At 42.6% G+C, this 14,094-nt stretch overlaps 2 protein-coding genes across 2 annotated transcripts in view; one reads left to right on the top strand and one right to left on the bottom strand.

The window, feature by feature from the left end:
• LOC127613022 (lecithin retinol acyltransferase-like) overlaps nt 1-14,094 on the top strand; it is a 102,440-nt gene that overhangs the window by 49,956 nt on the left and 38,390 nt on the right. The window lies entirely within an intron of this gene.
• sorbs2a (sorbin and SH3 domain containing 2a) overlaps nt 1-14,094 on the bottom strand; it is a 45,341-nt gene that overhangs the window by 16,690 nt on the left and 14,557 nt on the right. Inside the window, exons 3-9 of the mRNA XM_052083839.1 lie at nt 7,768-7,817; nt 6,902-6,991; nt 5,399-5,425; nt 5,182-5,300; nt 2,789-3,130; nt 1,948-2,074; nt 1,468-1,643 (exon numbers count right to left, since the gene is read on the bottom strand). Coding sequence (XP_051939799.1) covers nt 1,468-1,643; nt 1,948-2,074; nt 2,789-3,130; nt 5,182-5,300; nt 5,399-5,425; nt 6,902-6,991; nt 7,768-7,817 — 931 coding nt within the window. The remainder of the gene's footprint in view (nt 1-1,467; nt 1,644-1,947; nt 2,075-2,788; nt 3,131-5,181; nt 5,301-5,398; nt 5,426-6,901; nt 6,992-7,767; nt 7,818-14,094) is intronic.

Here is a 14,094-nt window from a genome sequence, read left to right as displayed (position 1 = left end):
CACTTTGTGCACTAAGAATAGGTCAGACCAGCCAATTCAAAGTTAAGTCAGCCGCCGCAAAGACCGCTTCGGAGAGACAACTTGAAAATAAAAGCTAAAGTAAGGCACGGATAAAGAGAGAAAAGCGCTAAGTTAGCTAGCTGATAACATGGTTCCATACTGCAAGCCAGAGTTGGACAATTACTTTTTAGAAAGGGTGTTCCAAGGAAATTGTGTTCAATAATAATATGATATCTTTTTATTACATTTTAAAAAAATGTTGTTTTAAAAAGCTGCCATTTTGTAGCATTGGTATGTTACGTTGTTGGGATTAGGAATTAAAAACTGAAAACAAGGCCGGAAAACAAAACAACAACATAAAATGTTTGATCCTAGCAATTTATGCATGCGTCCGCACCTGTTGAATTCTGTTATGTGTATACATATATAGCTAATAAATGATGATGATGATGATGATGATGAAAAAGTTGTATTCAGTTAGATTTGCGCCAAGTCTTTTAAGTGCGAGAGGTCGTTTGGTAGAGAAAAAAAATGAGCGCCAAATTACAAATCGGGTGCTCATGTGAGAACCGCGCCAGTTTTTATGTGCAGCCCTCTTTGCCAGAGTATTTCATGAGTGGGCAAGATGTAAAACACTCAGTGCGTCCTGTATTGAAGTTGCTGCCATTTTGTCAATTCACATGGACATCAATGGCAAGTAACGCATGTAAAGTTCTTTGTATGGACGGCTGCTCTGCCATATCCATTCGCAAGGCGGACATTTGATAGAATGTGTGCTATGAGCGTGTTTCTACACAAGCTACACACCTACTAAAGAGCCACTCAAACTTAATGTTGCCTTTATTCACGAGCACTAAAACCCGTGTTTGACCTCGCCACAGTAAAAAAAAAAAAAAAAAGGAAAAAAAAGAAGCGGCTCCACAGAAAGGGAGAGTGTTGGCCTGAGCATGTAAGCGGTGAGACTGGGGGGCCAATTACCACTTCACTCTCCACGGCTACCAAATAGAGAGGCCGCAAAAATGCTTGTGTACTCACAATAGGACGTGTCTGCTTTTTCTCCAGGACTCCTCGCGTTTCTTTTCATCATTTTCTCAGCTTGTTATTGCTGTAACTCGTCTACAACAAGGCTTCTCACCAAGCCGTAAGTGGACAGAGTGCTAATATGTGCTAATCCTCGACATAAGTTGTCACAATTGGCAAGCTACCGCCAAAATAATGCCATTAGCCATGATGACAGCGCAGCCTTGAAGTTAGGAGTGACTTGACCTGCGAGTTTGTCGAAATAGAAGATGTCAGTCAAACAATTAATGGCTTTTGACTTGCAAGAAAAAAAAAGAACTTTACTGTCAAAGCAAACCTAAAAAAGATCATCCAAATTATTTGGGTTTTGTTTTGACTTTTGGAGGCCTGTTTTCCAGAAATGTAACATTTTGATTGATGCATATCTAAATCGTGTGAAATGCTCACTGTGCGGATGGCAATGGGAATGCCCGACTCGTCCACGGGTCCGATGCCTTCGTAGTGGGGGGCTTTGATGACGGACACCTTGGTTTCCTCCTCAGAGAAGCGGGCGATGGGCACGGTGCTACTAAAGTTGGCGTTGCCCAACACCACAGACTCTCTGGTGAACGCATCGCTACCTTCTAAAACAACAGAATACAGAGAATACATGAATCGTTCCTCTGTGGATTTATGTTTTTGTTTTTGTTTGTCACATACTCCATCACTAAATTGCAGCTGTGAACTTCACAACATCTGGTCACCATCAGTTCATTTTACAAAAAAATATTTTGGGCAGGGGGCTGTTCAATGAGTAAAGTTCATTTGAGATCCGATTGATCCGAGTTCCAAGCACGGTCACGGAACGAAATCAACTTGTAAATCAAGGTCCAATTTGTATCAGGAAAATACTGAAAAAGATGTCATTGTAATTTCTAAGCATCTGACCTGAGCTCTGGCTCTGCCTCAGTAGTCCGGAGCAGAGCGAGGCGGGCGGCGGCGGATAAGATGGCGGCGAAAGCGGCCTGGTGGCGTGCCCCGTCCCCCCGTTCATGGCGTGAGAGAGCACCTGGCCCTGTGAGGAGGTGGACCACAAAGTTAATCGACAAAAGTGGTCGTTTGATGACTTGGGTGAGCTCTACGGCGGAGGGATTACTGAATCTGGGAGGGACAGTCATAAAATGAAACAGTAATCGTCAACAGACAGACAGGTCTTCCATTAGTTTGGTTATATTGTCAAGCACACACACAGTGGACATGATGGAAGCGCTTCCATCCCAGTGAGACGGCGACAGATTATTTCACATTAAAATAGTATTTAAAAAAAAAGATTAGTCACTGACGACAACATTGGAGGAGTCAAAACTATGGTACAGTTGTACTTCTGTTCAAGAATAGGCCTGAGAAGCCTACAATTCGGTGTAAAACATGTCAGGTATGCTGACACTATTGAGGAATATACGGTAGGTGCTTATTTGGCAGTGGTCTGCTTGCGCAGTTAGACAGCAAGAAAAGCTGGCTGTGATTGCACGTGCCGTTCTGTTTTCCTGGCTTATGAATTTTTGACACAAGCTCACAAAAGAACAGGCGTGCGTTCGAATTGGAGAGTGACACAGAAAGGAACAAAGAGCAGAGCTTTGAGAGCCGAGGCGGTGCAATGACAGGGCGGTGGGCTGAAGTCTGGAATCAAGCAAGGTAGTTTAGAACAGATAAAAGCGACACGTGGCGGCGCGGGTATCTGAGTGAGTTCTGGGTAAATGCGGCGGTGACTTGCTGGGATCATAATTACGTTAGTGACAGTGGCTGTTGTGGCGGCTGTTAGCGCGTTGTCGGGGCCAGCGGCGGCAGCGAAGACCGAGACGTGGCTGAGGGTGGGCGACGGCGTGGGCGAGGCGCCGGGCGAGTCCAGGCCACAGATCTGCAGCTCGTCAAGCAGACCCGCCGTGGAGGAGGAGTAGTGGCTGAGAGCCGAGACCGTCGCGGGGGAGGCGGGGGGCGACGCGGTGACGGGAGTGACATACGGGCTGGGTGACAGCCCCTTGGACATTAGGCCCGACGGGTAGTCGAGAGATTCGGAGCTGGGGCTCAGAAAGGGGGAGTGACGTGCTGTGGAGTCAAGGGAGATGGGGCCCTGGTGATTGAAGGAAGAGAGCTTAGTGGCCTTGCTCATTAGACACCCTGTCACAAAGCATGAGTGGAAAAGTAACACGGTGAAGCCTCATGACGCCGCACCGGGTCTTCATTGATTAAGGCTGTGGGATGGAAAAGGCTTTGTTAGTCCAAGTGCAAATAGACTACATGGACACAAGGATTGGGACAGATCAAATCACGTCGCCCACGGCCAATCTTGCTCTGGTACTCAACTTGATTGGTGCATCGTTGCACAATACACACTAGTTGAATAGAGCCGAACTCGCAATTAAGTTTTAGTCGTTCGCATATTTTCTATTTCAAAGCCGTCGTCATGGTCGCCGCGGCTGGACTAAAACCGGAGATATATTTCATCTTGGAGTCCACAGCCAACACCATGGGGCACGTCCACGAGTACTCAACAGACACCCAACAGAGAAAACGTACACTCGATACACGGCACCACAACATCATCAGTAAATTGAGCAACAAAGCCATACGGAACTCACTGGGCAGCAGAATTGTTCAAAAGGAATATGCAATTTGATTAGTCGGGTGCGTCACATGACTGGAAAATTGCTCAATCATTTAATTACGTTTTCCAAGACGCGCGGCAACCCTCTCAGTGCACCTAAGTTAGTCCACAAAAATTTTACTTCCCCCTTGGTGAGGTGTTGAAAATCTATATTTAAGTGTTTGTAAGAGTTTGCAAGGTCGCGTTTTGTGTATGGCTGTAAGGTCGGTATTTTCGTGAAGTCGATGCTACTTTAGCAGCGCGTAATGAACCCCACGATACCACATTTGGCGGGAATGCGGCTCTCGCAAAGGTACGCTCCAGCGTAATTCGTAATTGCAGTCGGCATGCCGTGTTCTGCGCTCTGACTTTGGTTTCATTTTTGGCTTGCTGCCCAGTTTTTAGACCCCTGTTAATACAGCCCCCCTTTCTTTTCAATGGATATTGCAAATGATGACTCTATCTATATGCTAACCATTAGCGCTGCCGCCCAATGCGCAGTGTCCATGTAATGTACTTCCCACTGACTTTCACACGTCTGTGATGCATAACAGTGGGCCAGATGAGCTGCGCACACATCGAAAAAGAACCAGAGTTAGTCGACTTTTATGGCAACACCAAGATGAAAAAAAACAAAATAAAACCAAAGAGCAACACACAAGCGATCACAGAGATAGCGCACAAAATGATCTCCCTTTGGGCCTTTTTCACACAGAACCCAGCAAAGGTTGGAGATTGTCCACTAAACAAGTCAAAGTGTGTGTTGCTCTTTTTTTCCACCTCTATGCCACCAGGGCGATGTCGTTTTAGTGATCTTATATTGAATTTGTGCCGTTTCTTGTACCAACAGCTCGGCAGGAGACGGTCTCGGTGGAACTGCCGAAGGAGACTTCAGGTCTTCGGATGGAGCCAAATCTGCTGGTTGAGTCAGGATCGTCGCGGGTTTGTCTGAGGGCTCCGCATCGTGTTTCTGGCTTTTCGGGAACAATTTGACAGGGAGCGAGGAGGTCCTCGTGGAGGGCTGAGGAGGGGTGGTCGGGTGCTGTGTGGGAGGAGGGGGCGGATCGCTAGCTGTGGACTCAACGTTCAGGTGTTCGGGCGGGTCTGGGATGGTGACGGGAGTGAGTATCAGGCTGGAGACCTTACGTTCTTGGACTTGTGCATGAGTCGAAGCGTCATTTGGGACACTAGACACAAGTTGGAGTGAGTTAGCGCTGGGTTGCCTGTGCAAGGAAGTGCTACTAAAAGTGTAGGTCTCTTTTAAAGACGCTTCCTCTTTGTGGGAGAACATTAGCTTAGTTCCGGGGCCGATGTTGTCAGCTAAAACGGTGAGTGGGCTGCAGGCTGATGGGTTAGCACTGGTTAGGGTGAAACGGAAACTATCTCTTCGTGAAGGGGGCAGGGGTATGTTACTGTCATCCTTACGAACCAAATGCAAGTATCAAAAAAAAAAATGAAATCAGAACGATTATAGTCACATTCCCGGATAGACAAAAACGCAAACATTAAAGGGCAAAATGTGCTTTGAGACGTTTTACCTGTGACTTTCTGTCTTGCAGGTTGGGCCTGACGCTGCGAAAGCCTTTGGCGGCCAGAGACGAGCTGATGGCGTCGCCGTTCTTAAGGCCATCGGTTGCGCTGCGAGACCGCCAGGAACCTGAAGGTCAGGTGGGTTTCGTGAGCGTCAGTCAGCAAGCACAAGATCAAAAGTGAGCAAGGAACAGACGGCGAATGAAAGGCAACAGACAGACTTACTGTAGTCCGATGAGTGAGGATCACTCCCTGGGGAACAGAGACAAGAAGACAGAATCCGTTTTCAAACACATTTTTTCAAACACAAGAGAAACAATGAAAGGTCAAGTCATTCATTCGGTTTTGGTAGTACTTTGCCATCCATCAGACGATTTCCGTTGCTTTGATTTGTGAGCAAAAACGTGAGATAGAACTGCTGGCGACTCAAATGATGTGGCAGTTTGGGAGATGAAGAGGCTTCGAGCTCTTCATCTGACACTCTCAGGTGACTGTCAAACTAAACATCAAACTAAGAGAATTGAAATCGCCTCAGCTAACCTTTTTCTTCACATACAATACAATGAGTTACAAGCGTGGCCAAGGAACAAAGAACTTATACCCCAAGGGACCAGTATATTCACTTTAGTGCCAATGTTAAAAGCATTTTTGGATGGAATTCCCCCACCGCAAAAAAAAAAATCAAATTAAAAGCGGGTGTTACACTTGAGAGGTCCCACAGTATTGGGAACAATGAGTCCAGAGTCCAACATTGCACCACAACAAATCCAACACAGCTTAGGTGACCGTGAACAAAGTGCGCTGAAACAGCTTTTGTTGCGACGCGGGCCTTTTGTCGTGACTAAATCCCTATTTTGTTGATTATGGCTAGTTGGATGCCTGCAGGTGCATGGATCCTCGAAACTGTTCCACGAAACATTCTTTTTATTCATGTCCTCATATACCGTACCTCCTGTAAATATCATATTTCCTGAATTAGTGGCAAATTAAAGCATGGAGTGTTAAAAATGAAAAGTCATCTTTCACATCAATCGGCATTACAGTCCTTACATGCGTTTATGTCCAGGGAGCGAAATTACTGAAGTATTTTTTTTCCGGAACAATTCTTTAGAAGATCCTGTTTAACTGTAATATACCATAACATTGTTTATCAGTATTACTATTACTATTATTATTTTTTTTGGAATGCACAACTCTGCTGTTCCTCATTTTAATTTGAACTGTATTTTTATTTGTTTTAATTAAAAATATAGCCCGAGAACGGGCAGCATCATGGACGAGTGGTTAGCAGGTTAATTTTACAGGTTGGGATCATAGTCTGCGTGTTCCGATGTGACATTTGCATATTTTCCCCATGTTGACTGAGTACTCTGGCCACTTCCCAGATTACAAAAAAAAAAACCTTGTATTATATTCACTGAAGAATTGAAAGACTTTTTTTTTTTTGGTCCGACTTTGGTCATCTGGGATAGGCTCAAAACGCTAAATAGGAGGAAATCGCAAATGACTAAAGAAGAACATATGCAAGCTGTCGAGAGTTTAATGACCATTGTGGCATGATTTCAAGCTCAAGCCCCAGAGGTTGACCAAATGGAAACAGAATAACTTTGCAAAAAATAGCATTGGCCCAGCAGCAATATGAGGATGTGAAAACGAGCTTGTCTCATGGTGGGGGAGCGTTTTTTTTTTTGGGGGGGGGGTGAACTTGGGTCGTGCAGGTGTTAGTACCTGAGGCCAGATTGGGCGAGCTCTGGACCCTCTTCATGGGCGAGAGCGTGAGCGACACGGCGACACTTTTGCGAGCACATCCGCCGCTGTCTGAGAACGTCGCAGCCGAGGGCGGTCACATGCGCCGCGCATGCAAATACACACACACACACACACACACACACACACACACACACACACACACACACACACACACACACACACACACACACACACACACACACACACACACACACACACACACACACACACACACACACATGCAACAAACAAAGCACGTGCAATTGAGCCCAAATGAATGACAGCGACACAACGGCAAGGAATACTGGAGGTTACGTTCAAACATTCAAGAGATGCATCGAGTAAAGGTGTGCCAAATCTTTCAGGTGGTTGCATGGCCTCAAGCTTGGGAGAAAAGCGGTTTTGTATCAAACAATCGATGGATGCAAAACAGGGCTTGTTTGGCCGTTTCCTCGAGTGGGGATTAGGTGGCGGCAAGAGGGATTACGGCACCGAGGATCGAGTGCGCCGTCTTTGTCGGGCTGCCGGCGGTGTAAACAATCTGAACGTTGGCAGACGGCGCCGTGTGTAGATTTTAAAAATGAGCCGCTCATCAACAGCCGGCCGGCACAGCGGTATCGACGTCCGCTCGGGAAGACCGAGCCCAAGTCGTAGCTTTGGAAAAGTGTTCATGGAGGAATACATTCTCGTTGAGGCAGAGAGCAACAGGTTCTCAGCGAAATCTCTTTCAACGCCATATGGACCAATGCCAGAGCAGACGAATTACACTTGCAAACGACCTGATTTGAAAAGAGAAGACATTCTGGTTCCAATGAATGGACTGGATGACATTTCATGGGGCGTACCTGTATTCATAGTGAAGCGCGCTCCTTCCAGATTCCAATGAGACGCCGTCCTGCAAAAGCAACAAAGACAAACTTTTTTGCACATTTTTTTACATTTGCATGAAAAGTGTTACATTGTTTTTAACATCTTCATAAAAAGTATGGCGACACATGACCTGCAAACATGTGACCGTATTTCCATTATTTCCAATAAGAAATTTGTTTGGAGTTACATAATCGACATGCAAAGGGAAGAACAACCAGAAATTGTTGGGGAGATTCCGAAAAAAAGGTGCGCATTCAGAAATATGATTTCACCCTCCCCACCCCATCCCAGAGTGTAATTGTTTTTATTCATTTGTCAATCCAGAAGTATGACTCGTACTACTTTTTGGGGGGCGTGGAATGACCCTAATCGGGACTGTTAAGCCTCGATGGCTCTTGTAGTTATTTCTGTAGGAGGTGTCAGTTTTATAAAATAGATGACACATAAAACGCTCGGAGAGGAGTAAATAATATCAAGAAGTAATGCAGGGAAAGCGTGTTTTTTTTTTAAGACGCTGGGTCTATATCAAGCTGTGTGTTGTGGGATATTTTTTTCAGTCTCTGGAGAACCAATCTTCACCTTCACACGGTGTCCGTCGTAAATCTATCTCCAAGCACCACAAACACACACACACAAACACACACACACACACACACACACACACACATTCGCACGGACTCACACGCACGGACTGGGTAAATCATGAGTGTGGCGTCACGAGCTGTCGGCATCCAAATGATGATCAGCTTATAAACAGGATCGTGTTTCTTGGGGACAGATTTGCGGCGTCACAGCAGCTGTGTCGGTGGTGTGAATGTTATGGCTAGACTGACTGGGGTGTGGGTGGGGACCCACTGAGCAGCCCAAACACACCTTGTGAAGTTTCCCAAATTTTGCAGGTGAGGCAATCCGGGCGAAAATTGTGTTTGGTTTGGGTTGGCAGGTTTGACTCCCAAAAATTTGCCTGGTAATACCCAATGAAGTTTTGGGAAAATTTAGCAAACTCAAAACCCGTTTCACTTTGCGACCTGAGATTTATCATGAGGCATGATGATGATCGTGAGTCGACCCACCAAAAAAGTCTCAAAAAGCCGTGTTTAGAAAGTACGCAAAAATGGGATTATTTTGGGTTTTCAAGTGGCTCAAGTGTAATTTTTCTGGGTTCCTTTACAAAGTACTGATTAGCATGATGATTATTAAACAGCTTTTCCAATTTTTAACATCTATTCTAAATTCTAACAAAAATTCCAAGGAACTTCCAGGTACAGCAGGAGGTTTGGTTTGGTTTGGTTTGTTTGTTTATTGAACATAAAACATATACAGTAGGCGGCCCGGTAGTCCAGTGGTTAGCACGTCGGCTTCACAGTGCAGAGGTACCGGGTTCAATTCCAGCTCCGGCCTCCCTGTGTGGAGTTTGCATGTTCTCCCCGGGCCTGCGTGGGTTTTCTCCGGGTGCTCCGGTTTCCTCCCACATTCCAAAAAACATGCTTGGCAGGCTGATTGAACACTCTAAATTGTCCCTAGGTGTGAGTGTGAGCGTGGTTGGTTGTTCGTCTCTGTGTGCCCTGCGATTGGCTGGCAACCGATTCAGGGTGTCCCCTGCCTACTGCCCGGAGACAGCTGGGATAGGCTCCAGCGCCCCCCGCGACCCTTGTGAGGATCAAGCGGTTTGGAAGATGAATGAATGAATGAATGAATGAACATATACAGTAATAATTTGACAGAAAATAAGGTAGATAAAAAAGTAAAAGAAAGAAATCAGTCTTCATTCAACACAGTTATTATGTTCAAGGGAGTAGGATGAAGTAAAAAAAACTTATCTAGTCCTACCCCGTTATGTGTTTATATCTACTAAATCATTTTTTAATCAATCAGAAAAGAAAAAGTAATAAGAAGTCTCCATTAAGGCTCATACTTTACCCTTAACCGTGATATTTTCACAACTTTTGGTTTGTATCGGGATTATATACATCCTCACCCTGGCACTCTTGTGTCAATTTTCTCTTGTATTCATAATGGATATTGCAATACCTTTCTCTATTTATCAACTTAGTTCTGATTTATCATTATATTTAATGTTTAGTATTTATCATTTTAACTCTGATTGGTGTAGGTTGTTTGTACTATTTTTTTGAATTTGTTTTTGAACTCAGCAAGCGATTTACTCATTTTTAGGTCCGTTTCGAGATTATTCCACAGATTAACACCTTTGCTAGATACACTTCTTTGCTTGATGTTTGTTCTTGTTTTGAGTTTTTTGAATAAGTTGGTACCTCTTAATTCATAGTTGCTTTCTCGAATTTCAAAAAACTTCTGAATGTTTTGGCAGAGCAGGTTATTGTGTGCTTTGTACATTAATTGGGCGATTTTAAAGTCAACCAGGTCATAAAATTTCATCGTATTTAATTTAATAAATAGTGGATTTGTGGGTTCCGTATATTTTGATCTATTACTAATTCGAATTGCTTTTTTTTGTAGTTTGAGAATAGGGAGTGTGTTTGTTTTGCAGGCATTTCCCCATATTTCCACACAGTAGGTCATGTATGGTAATAATAATGAAGTGTATAATGTGTACAAGGATCTCTTATTTAGCACTTCCTTGGTTTTGCAGAGGATCCCTACGGTCTTGGCTATTTTTCTTTTTACGTTATCGATATGTGGTTTCCAACATAGTTTTGAGTCTATTACTAATCCGAGAAACTTGGTTTCATACGCTCTTTCTATTTCAATTGAGTTTACCATAATTTTAGCTTGGTGTTTGATTGGTCTTGTGCCAAAAACAATTGACTTCGATTTTTTCAGGTTAAGTGACAATTTATTTCTGTCGAACCAGTTTTTTAATTTGTTTAATTCGTTTTCTACGGTTGTCAGGAGCTGTTGCAGATTTATTCCAGAACAGTAGAAAGTTGTATCATCAGCAAATAGGACACATTTAAATAGTTTTGAGACCTTGCAGATATCATTTATATATAAGATGAATAGTTTTGGACCAAGCACTGACCCCTGAGGTACTCCGTGAGTGATTTTCAGTTGATTTGTTTTTTTATTGTTGAGTTGCACGTACTGATATCTGTTTTCTAAATAACTTTTTATCCATTTATAAGCTACACCTCTAATGCCATATCTTTCTAGTTTTTTCAATATACTGTGATCTATTGTGTCAAAAGCTTTTTTTAGATCTAGGAAAACCCCACCAGTAAATTCTTTGTTGTCTATATTAGTGGCTATTGCTTCCACAAACTCCATAACTGCCATTGAGGTGGTCCGTTTTTCCCTGAAGCCATATTGATTCTCACTTAACAGCGCATGCTTTTGTATAAACCTATCAAGTCTGCGAGAAAATAGTTTTTCTAATATTTTTGAAAATTGTGGTAGTAGTGATATTGGTCTATAATTTGTAAACAGATGTTTTTCTCCACTTTTATAGATTGGAATAACTTTAGCAATTTTCATTTTTGATGGAAAGATACCAGCTTTGAATGACAGGTTGCATATGTGTGTGAAAGGTCGCACTACATATTCTATAATCTGCTTGATTATTGTCATATCAATATTAAAGCAATGAGTTGACTTTTTATTTTTAAAAGTTTTTATAATATTTGATACTTCTTCTTGTTTTACTGCAGTAAGGAACATCGTGGAGGAGTTTTTTTCTACGTATCTATCCACTTCAAACAGGTCTGTTGGATCAGGAATTTGTTTTGCTAGGTTACTGCCGATGTTGACAAAATACTCATTAAATTCAGTTGCTATTTCTGAAGTTTTTTCCAAAATAGTATTTTTGCCTTTGATAAAATACTCTGGATAATCCATTTTTTTAGGACCATTTCTGATTACTTGGTTAAGTATTTTCCATATTTCTTGTGTGTTACCTTTATTCTGCTCTAATAGTGCATGATAATGATCTCTTTTACTGGTTCTTATAATATTTACTAATTTATTTTTATAGGTCTTATATTTTTTTTCTGCTTCTTCAGTTCTGAGTTTTAAAAACAATTTATATAAATTGTTTTTCTTTTTACATGCGTTTTCTATGCCTTTCGTTATCCATGGCTTACTTGGGTCTTTATACTTTTTGGAAATTTTAGTTAATGGAAAATGTTTATCATATAAGAAGATTATGGTAGACTGAAATACTTCAAACGCTGTATTTGGGTCTTCGTTTGAGTAGACCTCGGTCCAGTTTTGTTTTTCTAGGGCTTGCTTAAAGGCATCGATGGAACGTTGGGTTCTTAGTCTTATTTCTGTTATACAAGTTGTTGATTTAGCTTTTCTATCGAAATAATTATGAAAAACTGCAAAAACAGGCAGGTGGTCACTTATGTCATTAATGAGAAGTCCACTTTCCATTTTATGATCAATCTTATTTATAAATATGTTATCTATTAATGTGGCCGTGTCAACTGTTATTCTGCTAGGTTTCAGGATTACTTGAAATTGAAGAGGTCTCTGTCGATTCAAATGAAATCTACACGGCATTCAACATTTGTTGATTCAGAAATTACTTTTGGCCCCACATACAACACGGAGGGAGATGCAGACATCACACTTATCTATGATGGTCCACCTGATCCACAAGATGTGATGACAATAACTGTCCACTACACTGACACATTGAATTATATGATCATAGCATTCTCTGAAAATGCAATCTTAAACAAATCACTCAATGTGAAACGCATAACCCAGATAATACAGAAGAAGCAGGTGTTGGATCTGGAGTACTGAGGGATGTTCACAGCTGCTTCGGGCAGGAATTCTATGACCGATGCACCCTTGGTATATCAATTAAAGTACCATTCATTCGCCATGATTTTCCTGCAGAAAAGTGGAAAGCAGTTGGGAGAATTCTTTTAAAGGGATACCAAGATTGTTGCTACTTCCCAAACAAACTTGCATATCCTTTCCTCGAGCAGGTGCTTTTCAACTGTGTCTATAGTGATCTAAAAGCCCATTTTCTGCAGTTTGTGAGCAGCCAAGAATGTGAAGTTTTGATGGAAGCAATAAAGGACTTTTCAGAAGTGGACCTAGATGATCTTGTGGAAGTTCTTGACAGCTACGGGTGTATAAAAAGAATCTCTGCTGAAACCTTTCCCACAATACTGCAGGAAATAGCACACAAAGAGCTTATCCAAAAGCCCATGTTTGTGATTGACTCCTGGAGGGAGGTTTACTCTTCACCGTGTCTCCATCAGTCTTGAAGCACTGAACAAGTTGTGCTCGGACTTGCAACCTACCTCAAAAAAAGTCTGCCAACTGCTGAAATTTGCAACTGATTTAACCCCAAAGCAGAAGGAAGTGATAAATCATCTGAAAAGGTTCATCAGAGAGTTGGATGAATTTAAGCTTCAGAAGTTTCTCCGGTTTTGCACTGGATCTGATCTTGTTGTAACCAACGCCATTCTTGTGGAGTTCCAGGAAATGACTGACTTTAGTAGAAGGCCGGTGGGGCACACATGTGGAAAGGTTCTGCATATTGCTGACAGCTATGAAAATTTTCCAGATTTCCGATCGGAATTCAGTGCTGTTCTTGAAAGCAATGTCTGGGCAATGTACATTGTTTAGCTTTTTCTTACCCGTAACTATGTTAATAAGCCATAGTAGGTTGCATCAGCACTACATGGCTTGGGTACATTATTGTGTTCACCGTTTACGATAAGTTTGTAGAAACAAACATTGCATTGTTTGCCGTTTTTATAGTTACTGTATATAGAAATAACTTGCATTTGGTGTTATATTACAGTAATATACAGTTCTGGGGTTTTATATACAAAAAGGCCAAAGAAGTTATACATAATAATTGGATGGTTGTTTCAACAGCTATACTGTATTATTTAGGTCCATGCTTCTATCATTAAAAGTAAGCATTTATTGTGTTCAATAAACTTACTCTTCATTCACTGTTTTTCTGTCTACACATGAATGTTGACAGTTAATATACTTGTGTGCAACGGTGAATGGTTTAAGAACATTTTACAGATATTTCCTAATGGCTGTGAGGCACGTCGGCCTCACAGTGCAGAGGTGCAGGATTTGAATCCGGTTCCGGCCTTCCTGTGTGAAGTCTCCAGCTTCTCCGCATCCTCCCACATTCCAAAAACATGCGGGGCAGGTTAATGGAACACTCCAAATAATTGTCCGTGATTGTGAGGGCAGATGGTTGTTCGTCTGTGTGCACTGCGATTTGCTGGCAACTGGTTCAGGGTGTGTCCACCTACTGCCCAACAACTGCTGGGACAAGCTGCACAGAATATCTCGTGACCCTTGGGAGGATAAAGCGGATCAGAAAAAGTGTGGAGATG

This window comes from Hippocampus zosterae, chromosome 13 (genome assembly GCF_025434085.1).
Source record: "Hippocampus zosterae strain Florida chromosome 13, ASM2543408v3, whole genome shotgun sequence".
In the NCBI taxonomy this organism is placed as follows: Eukaryota; Metazoa; Chordata; class Actinopteri; order Syngnathiformes; family Syngnathidae; genus Hippocampus; species Hippocampus zosterae.
This window is presented reverse-complemented; position numbering and strand designations above follow the sequence as displayed.